A 26,041-nucleotide genomic window follows, 5' to 3' on the forward strand; every position below is an offset into this window, starting at 1 on the left:
AGAAAGGAATACGTTCCAGGGGGGAGAAAGACTACAGAACAACTTTACCAATAGTTCTTGGAGAGTGACAATCGTGAAATCGTGGATGAGCTGGCCACAGTTGAGTAAGTGAATTTTGTAACATCAGGAAAGTTGGCATGGTTGTTGCTGCGTATGTTGGCAGTGACGAACGAACCCACCCACACTGGTTTATCTGACTTTTTCACACTTGCACAGAGAGCCATTTGTACGGAGAGGAAATGTGTTGACATTTGCACGAAGCCCAGGACACTGGAGGTAGTGGACAGGCTGTTCCAGAAGTAGGGACAAAGGTCTGTTTGCCACTACCTGTGACATTCTCTGAAAAAGGGCAAAGCCCATTTTCTTCTCAAAGTTCCCTGTCCCCGCAGCAGTTCGTAGTGTGGATGGCTTTATCCCAGAGTTCAGTACTGCAGTTGGCAAATAGTGTTCTGTGTTTTAGTGCTGAGAAAATGGAGTTCACCGAGACCACCGAACAGAAGCCTTTACTGATTTACAACGAGCATTACTATGTAGTGGACTATACAAACAAACAAGACGTGACTTACTGGCGTTGCGTAAACTTAAAAAAAATAAATGCAAAGGAAGTCTATCCACAAAAAAAAAAAAAAAAAAAAAAAAAATGGTTCAAATGGCTCTGAGCACTATGGGAGTTAACATCTATGGTCATCAGTCCCCTAGACCTTAGAACTACTTAAACCTAACTAACCTAAGGACAGCACACAACACCCAGTCATCACGAGGCAGAGGAAATCCCTGACCCCGCCGGGAATCGAACCCGGGAACCCGGGCGTGGGAAGCGAGAACGCTACCGCACGACCACTAGCTGCGGACTATCCACAAAAAGTAATTCAATTTTAGGAAAAGGTAGCCATGTTTGTATTCCAGAGGAAGCAGCAAATTAGGTGTAGAAACATTTGGTCAGCTCAAAGAAGAGGGCAAAAGAAACGGATGCTACAGCTTCGTCAGTTTACGTAGAATGAGTAGCACAGCTCTTCAATCGTGGCTACGACTTAGTAGCATCCTTACCACCACACAGAAGTGTGAAGCAGTACGCAAGATTCCACCCATTCTGCAGGAATATTCTTCCAAGAAAATAATTTACTGATGAATGATGGTAGTAATTTTTTACTTGAAGATCATAACGAGGGACCGAAAGACAGAAAGCGGAAAGGGAAAAGCATGTCTACTTAATTATGAATCATTCTTTGTGGATGGAACCTTCAAGAGTTCGAACAAGCAGTTTGGACAGTTGTTTGCACTTCACGCCGACCTTAATAGTTCCTGGGAGAGAACTAACACCATTCCAGTCGTTTGCACTTTGTTGCCATATAAAAAGCGAGAGACATATGAACGTCTGCTTTAAAATATTACAACTGCAGCCCTGCATCTCTGATGATGGGCTTCGAAATTGGCATCGTGCAACCAGCTAAAGTTTTGTTTTCTAGAACAGAGATCACTAGTTGCAATTATCATTTTAATCAATGTTTGTGAAAACAAGTTCAGTGTTGCGGCCTCGTTCCAGCCTATAAGGAAAACGTGGAAATACAGACGACGTCAGAAAAGCAAAAGCGTCAGGACTTTTATGACTGTTTAGTGGAGCAGTGGTTCGATAACGAACTTTTGCCAAGAAAGATGTGGGGCTGCAGTGGAAGGCGCCATCGCATTTATAACGTTACAGAGGGATGGAACCGAAGAATAAACACATTAATATCAAAGTTCACCCAAATGTTTACTCTTTAGTGAAGAATCATCGAGAAGATGCAGAGGACCAGAGCCACCATTTTGACCGACTAATTTTAAACGTTGATGGGAACACAAGACAAAAGTCAGCAATGAAGAAACTCAAAGCTGATGGGAACTCAGAATCATTTCTGACTTGTGTGGCCTGCCCACAGAAGTTACAGTGACAAAGAAAACGTCAGAATCAGTGAAACATTTGCAAATATTGAAAAGTAGTTTGATCTTTTCGTTGGAAACCTTGTAAATATTGTAAACAAATTTAATCGGGGACGAAACGAGACTACCTTCTCTTGATGTTCTCTGGGAACGACACAAAATCTGCTAAATATATCTCGAAATTTGCAAAATATTCCCTAATGAAGATTGACAAGGTTACTCAAATACCAAGATTATTCTAGGGAATAATCGCAGCATTCGCCTTGAGAGGTTCTTGCAATGGAAAACTTCGTGGGCCGACACCGAATACTAAATATTTGCAGCGGAAACGCAGGAAAATGTCATGCAGTGAAACCCGTACTTTCTCCCTCCGTTAGAAGATGGGAAAACCAGCATGAAACTAGTATAGACAAAATAAATTATCATAAAACAGTGACTGATCGCATTTTTGCAACCTTTCAACATATGTTAAAACTAATTTCAAGTAACTCATGTCGTAGGCTACAGCAGGCCTGTTGGGGATGCAGGTAGGCGTTCAACAGCGGCCACCTTCGCTCGCCGCCTGTGTTGTGAGTGTTCGCGGTAAAATGCGACGGTCAGACGTCGTTACGTAATACAACGCGACCGACTGGTGCTACCTTCAGAAGAATTGCCATATTTAGGTTCGGCTTAGCCTTAGATACGAACACACAGTATATACGGCGCAGTGCTCAAGGGGAAATGCCACCCAAAAATTTAAATTTTCTTGTAGTTTCCCGACGACAACCAAATTTTAACATCGTGTCTATTTTAGAATGATGAATCATTACCCAAATTTAGAACTCCATAACTTCAGTCGTTTCGATTTTTGAATTTTTAGTACGATTTTAATCGTATTGTTGAAAATCAACTTATGGTGCTCACAGCACAATTTCCACATGACAGATTTTAAAGGTATATTCCCAAAATATAGTTCAACGGTTCAGTCCATTAACTTTGTGAGAAATATTAATAATTTTGTTTTCATGGCTTATCTGAAATTTTTACCTTAAATTTTCTCAAATTATCAGTACATAAACGTGATGATAAAATAAACATATTTTAGATAATATTAATGCATAGAAGTATGGAAACACATCAAGCTACTTCCTGCAAAAATTTCATTGGAATTTATTAATACTTATGATAAAAAATGTTGGTAGTGAGCTTAGAATAACAAACTTATCGTAAAACGGATGTTAACATTCCATCAAAGAATGAAGGTGACTACAAGACACACACGCATTAAAATTCACCGGGATGATAACGTTTACCGTTCTTGCTTATAGGAGGATTCTTCTTGTAATCTCAATATCAAGGTAGCCTTTTTCTTGAATTTCCTGAATAAAAATCTGCTCACACTCTTCCTGTGGAGGTACGTGGTAGGGATATCTGATCGCAAGCCAATGCCTGTTTCCTCGGAGCGTGTTGATGATACAGAACAGGACTTCGTTGTGTTCCCTAAATTTATATTTATACTGTCACCAGGCAAACGAATTGATTCCTAACGACTGACTGCCAGCCAGCTGTTTATCTTCAGTTTTCCTGGAAATCTTGCAGCTTGGTTTTCCCAGTTTGACTATGCAAAGTTTGCTATAAAGCTGGTTCTGTTTTACGACGATAGAAATCAAAAATTATCTTTGGCATCTTTGAGTGTCCTACGTCCCCTTATGCAGTCCTTATTTCAAACATTTCTTAGACGTGCTTGTAATTCGAATACAGCCAAACTGATTTGGGATCTAAGAGTTAACAGATCAAAAATGTGAAATAGTCATTAAATTTCTTTTGAAAAAAAAATTAAGTTTTAGGAAGGTGTTTGTAAAGAGTTGAGAAGTAGCATAATGGTCGGGTTAGGAACTTCAAGGCAGTCAGACATATCAACATCAATGTATCAGTGCTGGATACCTAGTCTATATGTTTATTGTATGTGCTTGTATCTTGATAACCTCAGTGTTCTATTAATATGCTTCAAAACATTGAACACAAAGAATAAATTCCGGGTTAGAAGAACATTACAATAGCTTCCATGCAAAGCATTATGGATACTTGGAAGGCAAACAGTGAGAAGCTGAAGTTGAAAAAAAGAAGGAAAAAGGAAGCCTTTTAAGTGATCTGACTGAAGAAATTGTTCATCATATGGGAGCAGAGAAATAAAGACCTCAACAATTTTCTCAACACTTTCAAAAGGAAAAAATATTTTTGTGTTTTGAGGGGGAACACTCAGCGAATGAATCTGCATTTAGATACAGTTACCATAAACTACTTTTCAGATTGCAAAGGGTCGCGGGCGCAACTTCACTGATTTTCTGGTTATGCTGGCAGTGCGGAAACTCGGCTACAGCTGCAACTTACACACCAACAGTGTGGCGTTTGGGCGATTAATATTTCACAGCAAAATTAGTTTCGTCGATTTCTGTTTCTTCTACGTGAAGTTTCGCGACTTCAGATGTCTGCAGGTACGATTATGTCAATGTTTAGGCTTACATGTGCATGGTGCTATTTTACTCAATGAAGAGAACGAAATTCGTCTACAGTAGCTCACTGGCAGATTTAAGAGCTTGACTTCGAATCAGCATTACTCAAAAACTGATACCATACGTCGTGCAAGGTAAAAAAAGTAATATTCATCGACATGCTGTCTTTTTACGAGGGTCATTCAGTAATTAAAGAAACAAATCGGTCTGGGGAAAACACTGTTAGTAGGGCAAGTTTGGTGCTTTTATGGCTTTAAGTTGGCATGACTGGGGTGAGCCCTGATCAGCTGATGTACCAACGTTGTTTTGTTTACAACCTCAAAAATACATTTCTAGATCGCGATTCCGCTTTAACGTTCACAATAGTTGAACAACGTTCTGTTATTCGTTTTTTATTTGCTGAGGAGGAGAAACTAGTGAATATATACTGTAGAATGTTTAAAGTTTATGGTGAAGGTTGTATGGATCGCACAAATTTTTACAAGTGGGTAGCGCAGTTCAAAATCGTCGCGACTCAGTGACTGACGAACACCGTTCTGGTCTACCAGTTGCAGTTTAAACTCCCTCACTTGTAAGTCGAATTGATGACATTATTCATGACGACCGCCGTGTGACTGTGGAAATGATAGTTGATAAAGTTAAAGTTGGTACTGGTACAGTTCATAGCATTATCTGTAACAGGCTGAAGTACCGCAAAACATGTGCAAGATGGGTCCCAAAGGAATTGACTTGCCTACACAAGGAAACAAGGTTGAGAGTGTGCACAGAGCAAAAGGGACGTTATGAAAGAGAAGGTGAGGATTTCCTCAACAAAATAATAACTTGTGATTAAAATTGGGTTTGCAATTATGAGCCAGAATCAAAAAGACAAGGCATGGAGTGGAAGCATACCAACTCACCTGTAAAGAAAATTTCAGAACCCAAGCATCAGCATGAAAAGTCATGTTGACGGTGTTTTGGGTGCAGTAGGTCCAGTTTTTAGTGATTATCTCTAAGAGCAACGTACAATGAATAGCCAATACTACCCGGATTTGCTTTTAAACAAGGTGAAGCCGTCTACGAGAGAGAGACATCGTGGATCTCAGAGGAGAGGTGTGATTCCCCAGAAAGACAACGTACTTCCTCATATTGCTCAACTAACTCGTGAAACCATCGACAAAATGGGCTGGGCAGTACTGCTTCATCCCCCGTACAATCCTGATTTAGCACCTAGTGATTTACATTTGTTTGGTGGATTGAAGGAGGCATTATGTGAGAAGAGTTTCCAGGACAACAAGGACGTGAAAAATTTTGTGGGAAATTGGTTCAAACATCAAGATAAAGAGTTCTTTGCAGCCGGAATAAAAAAAACTTGTAGCCCGTTGGAACAAGTGCATAAATGTTCAAGGGGATTATGCTGAAAAGTGAAAAAGATATTGTTTTGTAAAAATAAAGGCATTTTTCTCCAGACCAATTTTTCCCTTTAATTATTGTATGACTCTCAGATGTTAAACGTTTCAATAAAATGACAATGAAATGTAAGGCTGGAAGTTTAAATTTCGTCCTAAAACGGCAGTCATCAAAAGGCTGCGATGTTGAATTTCATTGACATTTCCCATTATGCTGAATTTCATTGCAAGTACTAATTAATACAATAGTCTTAAAAATAAATGTGCCATAGAAGGCGTTAATGGGACACCCTGAGTGGTACATGGTTGCTCACTGCTGTGGTGTTAATGCAAACCCGCTAGCACGAGCAGGTGCGCTGAAGTGTAGCCTGTTAGCCCCAGCGGAAACCCGGGCTCCGTGCAAGTGTCACTTCATGCAAGTGTTCCAACCCCTGTGTATCCATCTCGCCAAGTGTAATAGCTGACCATATAGTCAAAACACCCAAAGAACATCAGGACTGCAGTCTTATCAGCAGGTAAAGCGAAGCTGCAATAGTAATTACATGCTCAGGTCCCTCTATAGCCGACGAAGTGAATAGAGTCACAGATGACATAAAACCTGGAAAGTCTCAAGCTGAAGGCGGTGTCCATCCAGAATTTTTAAAAGGATGTTGGCAGAATTTCCTAATCACATTTTACAATCTGGTATTATGCCACATCTACTTAAGACAGCGAACATCACCGAAAAAACTGCAGAAAATTAAAGCTTCCACCGGATATTGGAGGTACACGATCTTCATGGACGACGACGATTCGTGAGCATCACTCATATTTTTTCCCGCTCGTGTCGGATCTGTCGACATGTCGTGTACAGAAGGATTCAAAGTGTTTTCAGATCTGTGTCTGTCTCGATCACCAACAAAACTGTGCAACCCACAGGAAGTTTTTATCATATTTTCAACAAATTCTGGAGGTACATTTGAAGGTCGGTCAAAAATTGTGGAATGTTTAGCAACACTGCCAAAAATACATTCAACATATATTCTGTCGCTACAGAGACTGTATCTGTAGAGCTTCTAAAATGAAATTGCTTCCGTATTAGCCCAGTAAGAAACATGACACAGCGAAACCTTAATCACGAACGGTACTAGAGGAAAGTAATCAAAGCCTTGATACAATTGCCTGCTTTGAGAAAATTTAGTTTCATTGTCAGTGAACTTGTTGCGAAGTACTCAGTTCCGGAACACAGGTCCGCTATTTGCCCTAGTGTCAATGAACATCAGTCTGTGGTGAAATCACACATGGCTAGTAATCTCGTAATAAAATGACCCCTTTCAGCTGCCTTGATGACAGGTGTATGTTTACCGTTTATAGCAGCCACTCAGCTCGGTAAGTTGGCTGCACTTATAGACAGTCTTTAATTACTCTTCCTTCGAGGAGTGGTGGCACCCAGGATTTACTTTTAAGTAACCTCTTTTTGATATTCAGGAAGAGAAGTAAAAAAGAGGCATCCTGCTTGTCAGACTCCATGGTGGAACGTAAGGAGCCGCCTGTGTTGGCCTGGGCTGTGTGGCTGGTCCTGGCGGAGGTTCGAGTCCTCCCTCGGACATGGGTGTGTGTGTGTTTGTTCTTAGGATAATTTAAGTTAAGTAGTGTGTAAGCTTAGGGACTGATGACCTTAGCAGTTAAGTCCCATAATATTTCACACACATGGTGTGGAGGCCCGGCGCGCTGCAGGCGGGCGCCCCTCGGTGCCTCGTCGGGAGCCGCCCTGAGTCTCTCCCCTGGGCCGCTAACGCGTGGTGTCGTTGACATCTCGCTTAGAGCTGAGACTGACCTTCCTGAGCAAATGGATTCCATATTCGCAGGGCAGCCATCGGATCGCTACCGACACGAGCTGCAGAATCGTGGAAAGATATGCCGCAATCTTGACAGGCCCTGCCGCTGTCTAATAGCGAGTATGTTCGCAGACATTCACGTCCATACATGAGGCAACAGCTGATCTTCTCACCAACAATCACTAATGCTACTTTTGCATAAAAGCCGGTTGCCATCTGTTACAAGCCATCTTCGTGGTATCGCTCTTCTGAAAGCCAGCAGTATACACATCTCCGACGAGTATTTGGATGCTCGTAGTATCGGATGCTATTGATTTGATTAGTTTTAGCTCAAGTACTTGCAAAGTATTAAGTGTGCAATACACTCGTGTCTTCCTCATCATACTGCATACACAGTTTCATACACTTCTTTGTCCTTCCTGACATATTTTCAGTCGTAGTGCGAAAGGCATCCTGAACAGTGCTGCGCAGTTCTTCGTTTGTAGCATAACGACGCGCAAATACGTGCGCGTTAATGAGTCTCCATGACAAGTTGTCAGGTGTGGTGAGGTCAGGACATCTAGGTGACCATTCCAAGGTAGCTGCTGTTGCTGATGAACCACGACCTACTCGCTGCCATACAGAGTGTTCATTTAGGAAATCGTAAATTTAAAGAGCGTAGTGAGCAGGCATTCCGTGTTGTTTCAACCGTATGTGTTATGCGAGGCCCGTTACTTCGTGCTGAGGTATTAACCATGTTTGTAAAATTTGGAAACAGTTTGCACCATTCGCACTTACTTCACAGAAGTCTGTCCGAGAAATAGTTGTGATGTCATCGCTGCCCATACCGTAACGCGTGACGGGTTCCTTTCTAACTCCACTGTGTAATGAGGATTCTCTTTGGTCCAAACGAAAACATTTCTAGCACGTGAGATAATACAAACTTGGCACGGTTCAGTGCATTCGGAAACTGAGTTAACCAAGCAAAGCATGTTAAACGTGCTCATTTCACTCTCGTTTTCTAATGTCGGTCGAAGAGGTCTGACCTTAAAGGTCCTTCCTCGTGTGACCTCGCTTTGTTGTCCTTTGTATACCAAGTTCCGCAACATTTTTACGTGGCGACTTTATATGAGATTGTTCCGTAGAAGCAGGGACTCCGGTACACGATTCTTCTCGTATCCTCTTCCTTCCACACCGCTGTCTGTCTTTCACACAACCGAAAGCAAAAGTCCGCAGCCCGTGGTCGTGCGGTAGCGTTCTCGCTTCTCACGCCCGGGTTCCCGGGTTCGATTCCCGGCGGGGTCAGGGATTTTCTCTGCCTCGTGATGACTGGGTGTTGCGTGATGTCCTTAGGTTGGTTAGATTTAAGTAGTCCTAGCGGACTGGTGACCATAGACGTGAAGTCCCATAGTGCTCAGAGCCATTTGAACCATTTCGAAAGCAAAAATACTTCTTTCCCAGTCCATAAGCTTTGCCTTTCGCCGTCGAGCCGTACTAAATCTTTCCTGTAATGCTCCGACAATCTGTTTCACTGGCCGTCCTGGGTGTTGTCGTTCGGCTACTCACACAGTCGTCACTAAGCGCTCCTTAATAGCGTACCTATGAACGCTCGAATCTGCCACGGCTACAAATTAAATATAGATTGCGACCATGAAAGCTTATAAACATGAATCCCAACAGCTGATAATGTAGGTTCCAACATGCAGAATAACATTTGTCACTAAACAGGGGCTACAGCGTTAGTGAGAGTACTCGTACACCCTGTAGGCATAGTGCACACTCCCCTCTCGAAATGTCAATTGCGATGGAGGGGACACATACTATGTGACTATTCACCATCACAATCATGTGTTTCTGCGTCTTTCACTATTCGATCAAGTTGGGAGGAAAGAGGTGTGGTCGCGGCGGAGGTTCGAGTCCTCCCTCGGGCATGGGTGTGTGTGTTTGTCCTTAGGATAATTTAGGTTAAGTAGTGTGTAAGCTTAGGGACTGATGACCTTAGCTGTTAAGTCCCATAAGATTTGAACATTTTTTTTGAAAGAGGTGTAGGGACAGGGAAGAAAACTGTGGTACTCAGCGGGCCCACTGGCTTCAGCCGAAGCTTACGGAGGTTTACTGGAGATTCTTCGAGAGTGAAGTCATTTAGTGCACTCTGAAAAAGTGTTACACGGCATCGTCAGCGAGCAGCTACGTGTGTTCACATGTCAGTCAGCCACAAACAGTAAGCAGAAAAAGGTGACAGGGCGGCAGCTAACCAAGTCTGGGAGACAGCGGCGAGGGCGGCTCACAGAGGCCGCAGCAGCTGCGGTGACGTCAGCCACGAGGCTTGCTCACAAGAAACTGCGCCAGCGGACCAACTCAGAAACAAAAACTAACTCAGTGACGTAGGGACGCAGCGTTTATAGCACAGCACTGGCCTCTCGAGCCCGAGAAGCGGGCAGCGCCAGAGTTCAGTGCGCCATGAAGAGGTCGGTGATGTATTGCAGCCTTCTGCTGCTGACGATGGCCGCAGTCTCCAGCGGCCGCAACGCTAGAGACTACTTCGCGGAGGCGAGATTCCAGTGTTCCCCTTCCAGGCCCGAAGACGCGCTCATCTTTTTCATAGGCAATGCTCCGCCCCTCATTTGTGAACCTGAGAAAACTGACGATCGAGTCAGGCGAGACTGCCCACAGCACCATTTTCGTCTGGATCTGCCACAGGGGTACTCGTCCTATTCATGTTCGTTCGAAGGAAACGCAACGAGAGACACTAACTTCAACCTAATCCAAAACAGTGCACCGTATCTTTTCGAATTCACTGGAGGCCGGAAAGTAAGTTTTACCGGTTTGCGAATGTACTGCACCAACGATTCACAGCTGCCAGATGAATATTTCCACCTGAGAGTGCAGCGCCCTACTGAGGATCGTCCAGTGAAATGTCGTCTCCGGAGCGACAGTGGAATGCTGTACCTAAGGTTTCCAGGATTTCCCACCGTCGTTTGCCGTCTGGGTACTAGCAGAGAACGTTACCATTTTAATCTGCCAGGTATTGTTGATGAACCACTCAAATGCGCTTTCCGCGTGTATTCGGAACTACCCTTAGGGGACACACACACAGAAGAACGGCTCTACCAGTCTCTGATTAGCGGACTCCCGAGTCATGTGGATGGCGTTCGCCCACGTGTCGTGTGCTCCCACCGTACGATCTCGAATGGGACGGCGTTTTTTCAGCTACAGTTGCAGGGTGGCGCCATCTATGACTGCAGTTTCCCCGACACTATTCCTCACAATGAGGTAAGTGTGAACTTAACATTTTTTTATTACTTTCGTTGTCTCACAGCTTTGCCCATGGCTCTCACGCGAAGCACCAGTTTGATTCGAGCTGCACAGGAAAAACAGCCCGACTTTCTGAAGAAACCATTTCTGTGTTTGCGTCTACGCCTGATCTCCGACTGTGAATCGTATCTGGATATCCTCATTTTCATAGGCAGTCACTTTAACTATTTTGCTACTGTCCTAAGCCTTTTTGATTGACACGAAATATCATTTTCAGTAGTAGGGATACTTAGTAACTTCTGAAGCGTGGGGAGAGGTTCTCCCATAGCGGGAACAGGCACAGAGCAAGAAACGATGGGCTACGGATATAAAAAAGAACTACTGATATTTCTTGCTATCGAGAATTTTCATCTGGAAAATACTTTTTTACTCCACAATATTAAATCTATACTTTTACTCCTACCAGCACTTTACAACAAGTATCGTCTCAGTGGATCCTAGTCATGATTTATTACATTTTTATTATTTACCCAAAATTCTGGCAGCGTTTCTGGTGACTGCGCTGTCAGTAGAGTAGCAGAGACCGTATAAGGTGAGCTGCAAAAGCAAATAGGATGAACATAAGCATTTGGAAGTAGTATCATGTCTGCGTAATACAGGTTTCGAAAATATACGTACTCGGAATCCCTGACTTGTGCTACGATGATTTCTACAATAAGACGTTTATCAGCAACTAACCTTGCTGATACCTCTGGAACCAGCAACTGCGAACAAGGTAGTGACTCTTCTCCTGAAGCGGTACGTTTGGAGTCATCATAAGACTTTAGTACACAGCAAACGAAACCTGGGAGGTAAACCTTAAAGGCATGAAAGTTTTATTCCTCCAGTTGCATAATCTAGCGAACGATAACCTGATAATTCCAATCACATCAGTGTCCTCAGGATTTTTATTATCAGATTATCTGCGAAACGATTGGAGACAGAATCGGAAATTTCGTAAAGATTTGATTTACTTTCTTTTCGGTTATGTTGTTTTTGTGGTCTTCACTCTGAAGACTTTTTTGATGCAGCTCTCCATGCTTTTCTACCCTTTCCAAGCCTCTTCGACAACAGTATCCTACATCCATCTGAACCAGCTTTCTGAATTAATGCCTAGGTCTGCCTCTACAACTTTTACTCCCTAATCTTCTCTCCATTACGAAACTGACTATTTCTTGATGTTTCAGGATGCGTCCCATTAACCGATCCCCTCTTTTAGTTAATTTGTACCATAAATCTTTTCTCAACAGTTGGATTAAGTACCTCATTAGTTACTCGACCTACTCACATAATTTTCAGCTTTCTGCTATAGCATCACATTTCAAAAGCTTTTGTTCTCTTCTTGTCCGAACTGCTTATTGTCGACATTCTCTTTCGCACAAGGCTACGCTCTAGGCACACACTTTCAAAAATGACTTTCCAACACTTACATTTATACTACATTAACAAATTCCTATTTTTCCGATGTGCTTTTCTTGCTATCACCGGTCTGAATCTTATCTTATCTACATTACTTCAGCCACAGTCAGTTACTTTGCCAACTGAATAAATAAATTTATGTACTGCCTTTAGTATGTTATTTCCTCATGTAATTCCCTCAGAATAGCTTTATTTAATTTGACTAGCAGCCATTACCCTTGTTTTAACTTCGTTGAGTTTATCTTATAACCTCTTCTCAAAAAACTACGCATTTCTATCTTCCAAGTCCTTTGCCGTCTCTGACAGGACTACAATGTCACCACAAACTTGAACGTTATTAATTATTTACATAAAATTTAGTTCCCTTTCTCAGTTTTTCCTTGGTTTGCTTTTCTGTTTGCTGGGTTTACAGACTGAATAACAATGAGACAGGCTAAAAACCTGTCTCACTCGCTTGGGTACTATTCAACTATTTGCTGTCAATCTGTTATGTAATTTTATATCTCAAGTTTCAAATTTAAAAAAATTATCTACACTGACAGTTGAAACATTGGTCTTCAAGATCTACAAATCATTAAAACTACTAAACTCCATTTCGAGCTACATTCACTATTAACAACATGCTGTTGTAACATCTTATTTAAAGCGTTGAAGGTCGTATACACTAATAAAGATGTAGATGAAAAACTGTTTATATTTAGAATACTATTTGCGCCACCGACAACTCGTTAAACGATAAAGGCAGACACCTTGCAAGAAAGTTCCATCACTTCTTGACGGTAGGGAGGATCTCTACTGGCAGCGAGGATTTGCTCTTTGCCTGCCTTTTCTGGCTTACATAGTCAGTACTGCCAGACAAGTAGTAGCACAAGTGGTCTACCAGTTTACCTCAGCGTTACACATTTCCTGTGCCTTGGTTACCTTTCCCTCTTCCTTTGATGTGTCATCTCATTCGCAGGCTAAGCGAAACGATCTTTTTACAGAATAACCACGAGTTCATCATCACTAGACACTGAAGGCAACGGCTTGCTTATGTGGCCATACTTATCTTTCCCTAGCCAATTTTACGTCTGGTTGCACCTAGCGCCGTTAATTCCATTGACTTCAGTGTCTAAAGTACTAGTCCTACCTGCAGAGTTTTTCGAACATTTTGCCTTGCAAGATGGGCGTGTCGAATTAGTGTCCAGTTAATTTCATTTTTATTCTCTGTAACATGTTAATCAATGTCCTTCTTATAAAAGAAAAAAATTAACAGTTCCAATTTATTTCCGTCCTGCTGGAGGTAACCGGTTTCGGTTATAAAAATCGTCAGACTATACGAAGCACCGGTGCTCAGAGCTGCTGAGTGATACACACACCTTAACGTCGTTGCACATCAGCTCGGTTCAGCGGCTCTCCTTGCTGCCTGGTACGTTGTTCTGACTATGGTTTGTAACCGAAACCGGTTACCACCAGTAGAACGAAAAGAAACTGCGGTTGGGAATGTCGCATTTTGTTCTTATGTTATGAACAATCGCAAACGTTTCAACATGTTACGAAAAAATGAACTTCCTTTGCTGTTTAATTTCATTTCGTGTATTTTGATTGCATTTTCTTGCAGGCAATGATGTTATTATACGAAAGCTATGTAAATATACGGCATGGCGAATTTCTTTCTTGTTCCCATAATAAGTTGCATTTTGTTTACATATCGCTCTTATTTCTGAAGCCTTGGATGGTCATTGCTTTTATTACTTTATTTTACTGTGCATTATACTTTCGATGTTTCTGTTATTATCTACTTATACAGCTATATTAGCGAGAAATCTTAATGTGAGTGGCTCCATCTGCCCCTTATAGCTTCTGCCACTGGAGTTTGTTGACCATCTGCATAACGTTCTCCCGCTGACTAGAAAAAGCGATCACATGACGGTACACGCTGTTCGTCGTTGGATTGTCTCTATCAATTCTATTAATCCTACTTGGTACATGAAAATGTTGTTGAACCGTGATTTATCTTTTTTTTTAAAATGTTCTTAAAAATTTATTTTATTTACTAGCGATTCATCAAGAATATTAACACATTTAATCACACTATGTGAGCGCGGAAGTAGTTGCCATGGAATAACAGATGAAATCATAAGCAAATTCCTTTTTAACAAATGGTAATTTATTCACTTTAATGGTGCCTAAAGCATTTTTTAAAAGAAACAGATTTAAAATTATAATCAGAAAGCACCCTCTAAATATCAAATTACAATTTATTCAGCTGCAGAAAGAAACAAATTTTTGACTGTATTAGCTTTCGGGCTGAGAACCTTGCCACTCCCTTTTGACACGGCCGTAATTACGACCGCTCACAGCAATCTCTGAAAGATTACACTGGTGCAAATCTGCAACACACCAGATTACTTTAAACTAAACGTTTTAATAATTCACACAAGCACACAAACTATGCACCCTGTAGGAGGCATGGAAATGATACAAAACGCTAAAATTAAAATATTAACTTTGCCACCGAAGGTACAAATTGATTTTAACTTCCAAGAAAGTCTTACGGTGAAAGGGTAGCTACTTTATATACTAAATTGATCATTTAAATAAAGGCCTATGAAATGCAATCATATATAAAATTCTACAGGGTTGGCCAAACAATTTAAGATTCTCTACAGTACACAGATACCGCCCCGCAAGATCAAAATATATTTCAGGAATTAGGCCGTTACACTCCAAGCAATAAATTCGTTAACACACCATATCCGACAAACATGACAGAGGCAGCTACTAATGTACGGCAGATTGATAGGGAGATTACCGAACAACCCGAACCACAGGTGGCTCTAACCCGCCCCTACTCCACATGGGAAAAACGGACCACCCAATTCATAAATAACTAAATTCCCGCGGGTGGGCAAACGGAGAAGAATGGTGGGACGACCCCAAAACAAAGCGGCAGGTGACTTCACCAAGAAAACAAGTATAATTTAACAAGTAAATGAAACAACATATCACCAATCACTTAACTTCCAATAAACTGCGATTTCTGGAGAAGATCTGGCGCAGCACCCCCAAATCGCTCTCCCGAACCGCCGGCCTTCAGCCGCTTCAACGAACGCAGGAAGGCGCGCCGATCTCCCGTCTCACGGCGTCGTAGCTCGCACCGGCGAGACCGATGTCATGGGATGACTCCTGTTGCTCTCGTGTTGTCCGCGAAGCCACTACACCTCGCTATACGCCGCGGCCCACTGGACTCACGTGGCGACCTCACATGCGCCGACGGTCAAGACGGACAAGTCATCTTGTGTCTCACTGCGCGACTGACCAACCGATCGATCCAACCGCCAATTACCATTGCCTGGGGAACTCGAGCAGACTGGCGGCCTAACGCGCAGACTCAGATGCAGGAACTAAGCCCCGACCGGGCGATCGCTCGCTGAGTTCTCTCACTGGCGGAGTGGAAAGACTCTCATTTATCCGGCTTTAACTATTGACCCCAACGAAAGACATACTAGCACTCCGGATGACAGACAGACAGTAACTGCCTCACAAATTCGGACGAGAGACAGACTAGCAAGCTGGGGACGAGAGACTGACCCAGGCTGACTCACTAGCAAGCTCATAACGCCCCTTAAATGCACGTGATAAGACAACCTTTCCCATTTCCCACCAGAGGGAGACACCAAAGCTGCGATTGCCACAGCGGCGGAGGGCGATTGCTTCACACTACGAGCTGCGGCGCGCTCTTCAAAACAACAACTTTTACCACGGCTAAGTTGTGTAGCTAGGGCCACCCGTAGGGTAGACCGTTCTCCTGGTGCGTGTCTTTTGAGTTGACGCCACTTCAGCGACTTGCGTGTCGATAAGAATTAGATCATGATCCCTGAGGGGAAAAAAGTCTCCGACCCAGCCGTGAATAGAACCAGGACCCTTCGGAACGACGTTCCGTCGCGCTGACCACATTTTTTTTTTTTTAATCTCATTTTTGTTCGGTTTCGTTCGTTGCATCTGCTCGGGGTGGACGTCGTAAGACATCCGTTTAAGTTCGTTGTTCATCGAATAACTCAGTACCACTCAGCTACCGGGGAGCACATCCGACTTCGTGAGGGAGTCAGATTCATAAACAAGACTCGAGAGTCGGTCAACCGAGTATTTTGTAAACCACTTCTTACGGGGATGAATTACAGTTCTTTACTATTTTTCCAGTGTATCTCAGCCAATATCGGCTGTTCCTACAATTTGTTTTGTGTGGTCATTCCATTTTATGTCGCTTAAGATGGTCACCTTCTATGGATTTAGAATGTTATGTTGTTGGTTATTGGCTTTTATGTTTTACGAGAAAGAGAAATCAAGTTGTATGTTCCCACAAGTTATTATTTAATACACTCCTGGAAATTGAAATAAGAACACCGTGAATTCATTGTCCCAGGAAGGGGAAACTTTATTGACACATTCCTGGGGTCAGATACATCACATGATCACACTGACAGAACCACAGGCACATAGACACAGGCAACAGAGCATGCACAATGTCGGCACTAGTACAGTGTATATCCACCTTTCGCAGCAATGCAGGCTGCTATTCTCCCATGGAGACGATCGTAGAGATGCTGGATGTAGTCCTGTGGAACGGCTTGCCACGCCATTTCCACCTGGCGCCTCAGTTGGACCAGCGTTCGTGCTGGACGTGCAGACCGCGTGAGACGACGCTTCATCCAGTCCCAAACATGCTCAATGGGGGACAGATCCGGAGATCTTGCTGGCCAGGGTAGTTGACTTACACCTTCTAGAGCACGTTGGGTGGCACGGGATACATGCGGACGTGCATTGTCCTGTTGGAACAGCAAGTTCCCTTGCCGGTCTAGGAATGGTAGAACGATGGGTTCGATGACGGTTTGGATGTACCGTGCACTATTCAGTGTCCCCTCGACGATCACCAGTGGTGTACGGCCAGTGTAGGAGATCGCTCCCCACACCATGATGCCGGGTGTTGGCCCTATGTGCCTCGGTCGTATGCAGTCCTGATTGTGGCGCTCACCTGCACGGCGCCAAACACGCATACGACCATCATTGGCACCAAGGCAGAAGCGACTCTCATCGCTGAAGACGACACGTCTCCATTCGTCCCTCCATTCACGCCTGTCGCGACACCACTGGAGGCGGGCTGCACGATGTTGGGGCGTGAGCGGCAGACGGCCTAACGGTGTGCGGGACCGTAGCCCAGCTTCATGGAGACGGTTGCGAATGGTCCTCGCCGATACCCCAGGAGCAACAGTGTCCCTAATTTGCTGGGAAGTGGCGGTGCGGTCCCCTACGGCACTGCGTAGGATCCTACGGTCTTGGCGTGCATCCGTGCGTCGCTGCGGTCCGGTCCCAGGTCGACGGGCACGTGCACCTTCCGCCGACCACTGGCGACAACATCGATGTACTGCGGAGACCTCACGCCCCACGTGTTGAGCAATTCGGCGGTACGTCCACCCGGCCTCCCGCATGCCCACTATACGCCCTCGCTCAGAGTCCGTCAACTGCACATACGGTTCACGTCCACGCTGTCGCGGCATGCTACCAGTGTTAAAGACTGCGATGGAGCTCCGTATGCCACGGCAAACTGGCTGACACTGACGGCGGCGGTGCACAAATGCTGCGCAGCTAGCGCCATTCGACGGCCAACACCGCGGTTCCTGGTGTGTCCGCTGTGCCGTGCGTGTGATCATTGCTTGTACAGCCCTCTCGCAGTGTCCGGAGCAAGTATGGTGGGTCTGACACACCGGTGTCAATGTGTTCTTTTTTCCATTTCCAGGAGTGTATGATGTTACGTACCATCCATAAAGTGGTGACCTCAGGTTCAGAAATCTCGTACAGCAAGAAACAAGCAAGCGAGGAGACGCAAATTCTCCGACGCATACGACAGAAGTCATAAGATACATTTAGTACAGGTACAAAGTACAGTAGAGTCCCGTTAATCCGAACTAATTGGGACCGGACCTTGTTCGGATTACCGATTTGTTCGGATTAGCCGGAATTACGGTCGCGAGTTTCTAGAATAAAGTATACCAAGCAAATAAGTAGGTACACCATGGTAACAAATGGGAACAGGTGTGGGAACAATGGCTCACTCTCACTCCCTGCCCTTGTTGTTGTGCATTGTTGAGACCTTTGTAGTGATTGAGGTCACTGCACTGCCAGTTGGCTCGCAAAGCGCTTGGTTATGTTAGTTATCGATTGCTGGCAGTCGTTAGCAGTTGTAATGTATTCGTTCAGGTGTAGTAGTGCACGAATTTTCGTTATGAGTAATCGGAAACACACAACGTTAACTCTCAAAGAAAACCTGAATGCATTGAAGCGGATGGACAATGGTGAGAATGTATCTAAACTGGTAACGGAACTGGGAGTTGGTAAAACAACCATTTGTGATTGGAAGAAGATCCGAATGAAGCTTGAACAGTCCTGTGCAACGTCTTCGGGAAAAACACCCGAAATTCGGCAGACTCTGAAACAGTACCAGTACGATAAAGTGGATGAAGCTCTTTTCCTTTGGTTTACGCAGGAAAGAGAAAGGGGAACTCCTTTGAGTGAAACACTGGTCCAGGAGGAGGCTGTTTACCTGAACAAGTTAATGAATGGTGGTGAGTCCATTAGTGCCAGTACGGGTTGGGTGGACAGATTCAAAAAACGTCATGGAATCCGTCAGCTAACAATTACTGGAGAGAAGCTTTCTTCTGACCGTGATGCAGCGAAGGAATACTTGGGTGAGTTTGAAAAAAGTGATAAGAGAGGGAAAGTATTCTCCCCAAGAAATTTATTACGCTGACGAAACCGGCCTTAATTTTAGGGCATTTCCAACAAAAAGCCTGGCATCAAAAGCAGAAGACCATGCTCCTGGTTTTAAAATGTGCAAAGATCATGTGAATTTACTAGCGTCCAGCAACGCGGCTGGTAATCACAAGTTGCCTTTATGCTGACCGGCAAATCTGGTAGGCCCAGAGCTTTTAAAAAATGCAACATAAAGTCGCTGTCAGTATATTATCGCAACCAGAAAAAAAACATGGATGGATGGTAAGTTGTTCAAAGAATGGTTTCACGGCCAGTTTGTTCCCTCTCTTCGTCGGTTTCCGAACGAAAATAATTATTCTCCCCGTGCAGTCCTTTTGACTGATAACGCGCCATCTCACCCCAGCACTGAGGAATTATGTGATGGAGAAATTGTGACGAAGTTTTTGCCGCCGAATGTTACACCACTTCTACAGGCGATGGACCAGGGCGTACTGAAAACATTAAAACTGATTTACAGAAAACCATTTTTAAGAACTCTGATCCAAGATGATAGTATTCCTTTAGTGGACAAAATAAAAAGGACCAATGTGAAGGATGTTTTTTATTGGGCCGCTGAGGCATGGCAGAATATCAGAAAATACTCTGAGAAAATCTTCGAGAAAACTGTGGACATCTGTTGAATTTCAGGACAATCTAGTTGAAAATGAAGAAGAAAATCTACTGAAAAGGATACAGACAATCGCTGGATGTGAAGAAGCTAGTGAAGGAAACGTAGATGAGTGGATGGCAGCGGATAGGGTATGTGTGGAGAACCTTACAGACGCAGAATTAGCTGTAGCTGTGACTCAAGACCAGGAAGAAGTGGACTGCTGTGACAGAAGTGACAGTGAGCCTGAGAGCGACAAGGGAGAGCTGGTGCGACACAGTGACGCAGCAGGAGCCCTGGACCTCGTGCTGCGTTACTTGGAGCAACAGCCCACTGCTACACCTGGTGATTTCATGTTTATGAGACGGTGGCGCAACTATGCGTCATATAACAGACTGTCTTCATTACGCCAAAAACCGATGACAGAGTTTTTGTCATCTAAATAAGTTGGGATAAAATGTCCCCTGTATTTTAGTAAGTTTGACAGCTTTTCTTTCATTGTTATGCGTTGTTAAACCTAATGTTTCTTGCCAATTTTTCTACTACATGTTTACTGTACTGTGTAAATTAAAACAGTGTGTATGTACAGCAGTTAACCGCACAGTTTTCCATGTTTAGTCTATCATTTTTCATGTTCGGATTAACCAAACGTTCGGATTACCCGGGTTCGGATTAGCGGCGCAGTCAGATGCATATATAGCGCGGCTCGGAAAAGTTTCGCCGGGACAAATTAATGATTTGCGGACGACAGGCTCCACTGTCGACGAAACTCCGAGAAACGAAGATTCATCCTGACGGCGTGTGAAGGTGGGCACGTGTCCGTTCCTGTCTGATAAACAGGAACTCTTCTTTTCGATGTTAGAGTTGGCGTTCACTCGTAATTCACTAACAAACAATCAAGAAAAGATCGCGATGGCAGTCAACAGTCTGAACAGTTTGGAGGCCAGAGCGGCAGCATTAGTAAATGACGAAATTAAGCGTTCACCAACAACACAGCAATATACAAATCTAAAGAAGATTTTGATAAGCAAGCTTAGTAAACCGATAGATCAATGAATAAACAACGTGTAACTCAGCGAGCGACAACGTGTCAGACCCCCTCAGAATTTTGGCGGCAGTTACGGGGGATAGTGGGAGAGGCAGAATTTTCGGATTCTGTGCTCCGGCACGTTTGGACATCACAGGTCCCCACGGCAGTAAAGGCGGCGGTAGCTACAAAGGCTGGATGGGACACGACCAGTAATCTCCAGCTGACCGGCAGAGTTCATGTGACAATGGAGACAACAAGAGCGGCAGCGAAGTTCGAAAAGTATCAGGCTGTGGCAATTCTCAAGGGTCAACGGGCGGATACAAACTGCGCAGTTTCAGAAACTAAAAGACGAGCTACAGAGAAAAATCGAGGCTTGTAATATCACTGTAACGGAGGGTTCTGCAGCGCACTTAGGAAACAGTGGATAGACAGAACCTGAACAGCTATGTTGGTTGTTGTTGTTGTTGTGGTCTTCAGTCCTGAGACTGGTTTGATGCAACTCTCCATGCTACTCTATCCTGTGCAAGCTGCTTCATCTCCCGGAACTTACTGCAGCCTACATCCTTCTGAATCTGCTTAGTGTATTCATCTCTTGGTCTCCCTCTACGATTTTTATCCTCCACGCTGCCCTCCAATGTTAAATTTGTGATCCCTTGATGCCTCAGAACATGTCCTACTAACCGGTCCCTTCTTTTTGCCAAGTTGTGCCACATACTCCTCTTCTCCCCAGTACTATTCAATACTTCATCATTAGTTATGTGATCTACCCATCTAATCTTCAGCATTCTTCTGTAGCACCACATTTCGAAAGCTTCTATTCTCTTCTTGTCCCAACTAGTTATCGTCAAATGTTTCACTTCCATACATGGCTACACTCCATACAAATACTTTCAGAAACGACTTCCTGACACTTACATCAATACTTGATGTTAACAAATTTCTCTTCTTCAGAAACGCTTTCCTTGCCATTTCCAGTCTATATTTTATATCCTCTCTACTTCGACCATCATCAGTTATTTTGCTCCACAAATAGCAAAACTCCTTTACTACTTTAAGTGCCTCATTTCCTAATCCCTCAGCATCACCCGACTTAATTCGACTACATTCCATTATCATCGTTTTGCTTTTGTTGATGTTCATCTTATATCCTCCTTTCAAGACACTGTCCATTCCGTTCAACTGCTCTTCCAAGTCCTTTGCTGTCTCTGACAGAATTACAATGTCATCGACGAACTTTAAAGTTTTTATTTCTTCTCCATGGCTTTTAATACCTACTCCGAATTTTTCTTTTGTTTCCTTTACTGCTTGCTCAATATACAGATTGAATAACATCGGGGAAAGGCTACAACCCTGTCTCACTCCCATTCCAAGCACTGCTTCCCTTTCATGCCCCTCGACTCTTAAAACTGCCATCTGGTTTCTGTACAAATTGTAAATAGTCTTTCGCTCCCTGTATTTTACCCCTGCCACCTTTAGAATTTGAAAGAGAGTATTCCAGTCAACATTGTCAAAAGCTTTCTCAAAGTCTACAAATGCTAGAAACGTAGGTTTGCCTTTTCTTAATCTTTCTTCTAAGATAAGTCGTAGGGTCAGTATTGCCTCACGTGTTCCAATATTTCTACGGAATCCAAACTGATCTTCCCCGAGGTCGGCTTCTACTAGTTTTTCCATTCGTCTGTAAAGAATCCGCGTTAGTATTTTGCAGCCGTGACTTATTAAACTGATAGTTCGGCAATTTTCACATCTGTCAACACCTGCTTTCTTTGGGATTGGAATTATTATATTCTTCTTGAAGTCTGAGGGTATTTCGCCTGTCTCATACATCTTGCTCACCAGATGGTAGAGCTATGTCAGGATTGGCTCTCCCAAGGCTATCAGTAGTTCTAATGGAATGTTGTCTACTTCCGAGGCCTTGTTTCGACTCAGGTATTTCAGTGCTCTGTCAAACTCTTCACGCAGTATTATATCTCCCATTTCATCTTCATCTACATCCTCTTCCATTTCCATAATGTCCTCAAGAACACTGCCCTTGTATAGTGATGTGTCGACAGAAGTGCCGACACAGTGTTATTTTGAGGGGGCCGATAGGCACGCTATCTAACGCAGACGGGCGTGAATTCTGGAACAAGATACGTTATGACTGCTATCAAGAAAATACGTAGCTTTGGAATATACTTAACTTTATTTATTCCTTGTGATACATCTCTCTTGGCTATACAAATGAGACTCGTAAGATACATGCACTGTTACAATTGGCGCCTTGCTAGGTCGTAGCCATGGACTTAGCAGAAGGTTATTCTAACTGACTCTCGGCAAATGAGAGGAAGGCTTTGTCCGTATTGTCGCTAGCAATGTCGTCGTACTACTGGGGCGAGTGCTCTATCGTATCGCGAGACCTGCCTTGTGGTGGCGCTAGGTCTGCGATCACACAGTGGCGACACGCGGGTCCGACATGTACTAAATGGACCGCGGCCGATTTAAGCTACCACCTAGCAAGTGTGGTGCCTGGCGGTGACACCACATTCCTCCCCCGCAAATCGGCGAACGGTCGTGTGATAAGGCTTCCGCCCGCCGTGGGGAGGACCCCATGTTGACGTATGCGATGAGGTGGGGAGCCTAACAACAGGCGAGGCTGTGCCACCCGCACCCGGCCATTCGGTCCGAGGGGATCTAGGAAACGCCTGAAAACCTAGTCCAGGGTGCACGTCAACATGCGGTGTATGCGCCCGTAATGACACAGGAGGGGCCGAAGGGTCGACCTCCATTGCGTCGGGGTACCCGACGCGCGATGACGTCATGTGGTCCGGAGCGGGCAAGAGGTCCATGGCGGAGGACGGCTGGACACGGGAAGCGATCGGCGGCGCGTGACCCAGGGAGGCGCTTGGCGGCTGCAGCGAAGCGTCGAATGCGGGCGGCGCCGGCGGGAGAACAGGCGGCGGAGGCGGCGGCGGCTGCTGCGGCTGCGCGTCGCCATGGGGCAAAATGGAAGGCATCGTCGGTAACACCTGGGGATGAGGCGAGCCAGTGGATGGGTCCCCAGGGCGCTGACCGGACGGCACCGTCGCTGAAAGCAGACGGGGAGCGGCAGAACCCGTGCGACGACAGAGGCGCAGCTGATTGAGATGCCGACGCACCTCACCAGAGGCCCCCAAAACCAAATACATCGCGCGGCCGAGGCAGCGAAGAATGCGCCCTGCGAGCCAACGCCGTGAACCGCGATAGTTGCGATAGAATACAACGTCGCCTGGAGCAAAAGCAGGAGTCTGCCGCTGCACAGGAACCTGATGCGGCGGATGCAGCAAAGACATCAGGGTTCGACGAGGACGACCGTGGAGCAACTCAGCCGGCGAGCGACCATCTCGGGGCTGAGAGCGATACGACGACAAAAAGAGCAACAATGCGTCCTCCCGAGAATGCGACTCTTTCAATTTCAATATCTGTGACTTGAAAGTCCGGTCCAATCGTTCAGCGGCACCGTTTGATTGAGGCGAAAACGGCGCGGAAGTCAGATGTTGAATACCATTGGCCTGGCAGAATGACTGAAATTCTGCGGACATGAATTGTGGGCCATTGTCGGAAACAATAGTCTGCGGAAGACCTTCAATGCAAAAGATAGCAGACAACGCTTGGATGGTGGCAGATGACGTCGTGGAAGACATCCGGACAACAAAAGGAAAATTACTGAAGGCATCTACCAGAACCAACCATCGAGCATTCCAGAACGGACCAGCAAAATCGATGTGCAAGCGTTGCCAAGGGAAAGTGGCTTTTGGCCATGCAAAGACTCCGCGGCGGTGCGGATTGTTGTTCGGCACACGCCATGCAAGAAGAACACAGATTCGTAATCGCAGCATCGATTCCGAACCAAGTACAGTGCTGACGAGGAAGTTGTTTCGTTCGCACTATACCCCAATGTCCTTGGTGAAGAAACCGTAAGACAGAGGACTGTAACGAACGTGGGACCACTACTCTGGACTGATCATTGTCAGAACGCAACAACAAAACACCACGTCGAACAAAAAGTCTCTCCCTGTGATCAAAAAATCTGCGAACCAACGGATCCTCGATCCGAGACTTTGACAAAGGCCATTGCGTAGCAACAAAACGCAAAACAGTAGCAAGGACAGGGTCAGCAGCTGTGGCTGTAGCTACACGACGAAAATCAATCGGAAACGATTCGACCACTTCATCGGTTTCCGAATCAATGAACACGCAAGCAAGTTCGGAAGAATCGAATGCTCTATCCTCAGCAACAGGCAAACGGGACAACGCAGCGGCGTTTCCGTGCTTAGCAGTGGACCGATACAAGATATCGTAGCGGTACTGCGAGAGGAAAATAGACCAGCGTATGAATTTCTGCGCTGTACGCGGAGGTACAGGCTTGGTCGGATGAAAAAGCGATGTCAAAGGTTTGTGGTCTGTGATGATGGTGAAGTGACGACCATACAAGAAATCATGGAACTTCGTAACACCAAACACGAGAGCCAAAGCTTCTTTCTCTATCTGGGAGTAATTTCTTTGCGCAGACGAGAGCAATTTGGACGCAAAGGCAATAGGGCGATCATGGGAGCCAACTTTGTGCGCAAGCACAGCACCGATCCCGAAATCCGATGCATCTACCATCAACAAAAGGGGTTTCTGGGGATCGAATGGCGTAAGGCAAGTATTAGAAAGCAACGCCGATTTCAACTGGCGAAAGGCGCGTTCGCATTCCGTCGTCCAGACGAACGGAACACCTGTACGGCGTAAGCGATGAAGCGGAGCTGAAATGGAAGAGGCATTGCGCAGAAAGCGATGATAATAGTTTATTTTACCCAACACACTCTGTAGCTGCTTCAAACTCTGCGGCGAAGGCAAGTCTTGTATGGCACGGAGGTGTTCTGGACTGGGATGGATGCTTTGGGCATTGATTAAATGTCCCAGATATGGTAAGTCACGAGCAAAAAACACACATTTGTCCTTCCGCAAGCGAAGACCATTTTGTCGCAAGACCTGAAATAATGTTCGTAGGTTCGCAAGATGATCTTCTTCTGTCTGTCCGGAGATCACTATATCGTCCAGATAGTTTGCTGCAGTAGGGACCGACGCACAAATAGTTTGTAAATATTGCTGAAACAATGCAGGGGCGGATGCACACCCGAATGGCAGTCTTTTGAATCGGTACAATCCAAGATGCGTGTTAACCACCAATAAGCGCTGGGATTCGTCGTCCACCGGTATTTGCAAGTACGCATCGGCTAGGTCCAACTTTGAAAAATATTTTCCCGGGCACAGTTTAGCAAAAAGATCTTCCGGGCGGGGCAAAGGAA

General features: G+C 44.8%; 1 protein-coding gene across 2 annotated transcripts in view; it reads left to right on the forward strand.

The window, feature by feature from the left end:
• The first annotated feature begins 10,010 nt into the window (after positions 1 to 10,010).
• The window catches only part of LOC124711799, a 94,326-nt gene continuing 78,295 nt past the window's right edge, over positions 10,011 to 26,041 (forward strand). For both annotated transcript variants that reach the window (XM_047242022.1, XM_047242021.1), the window contains exon 1: positions 10,011 to 10,866. In XM_047242022.1, the coding sequence (XP_047097978.1) occupies positions 10,054 to 10,866 (813 nt within the window). In that variant the 5' untranslated portion in view covers positions 10,011 to 10,053. The remainder of the gene's footprint in view (positions 10,867 to 26,041) is intronic.

The sequence above is a fragment of the Schistocerca piceifrons genome, chromosome 8 (assembly GCF_021461385.2).
Source record: "Schistocerca piceifrons isolate TAMUIC-IGC-003096 chromosome 8, iqSchPice1.1, whole genome shotgun sequence".
In the NCBI taxonomy this organism is placed as follows: Eukaryota; Metazoa; Arthropoda; class Insecta; order Orthoptera; family Acrididae; genus Schistocerca; species Schistocerca piceifrons.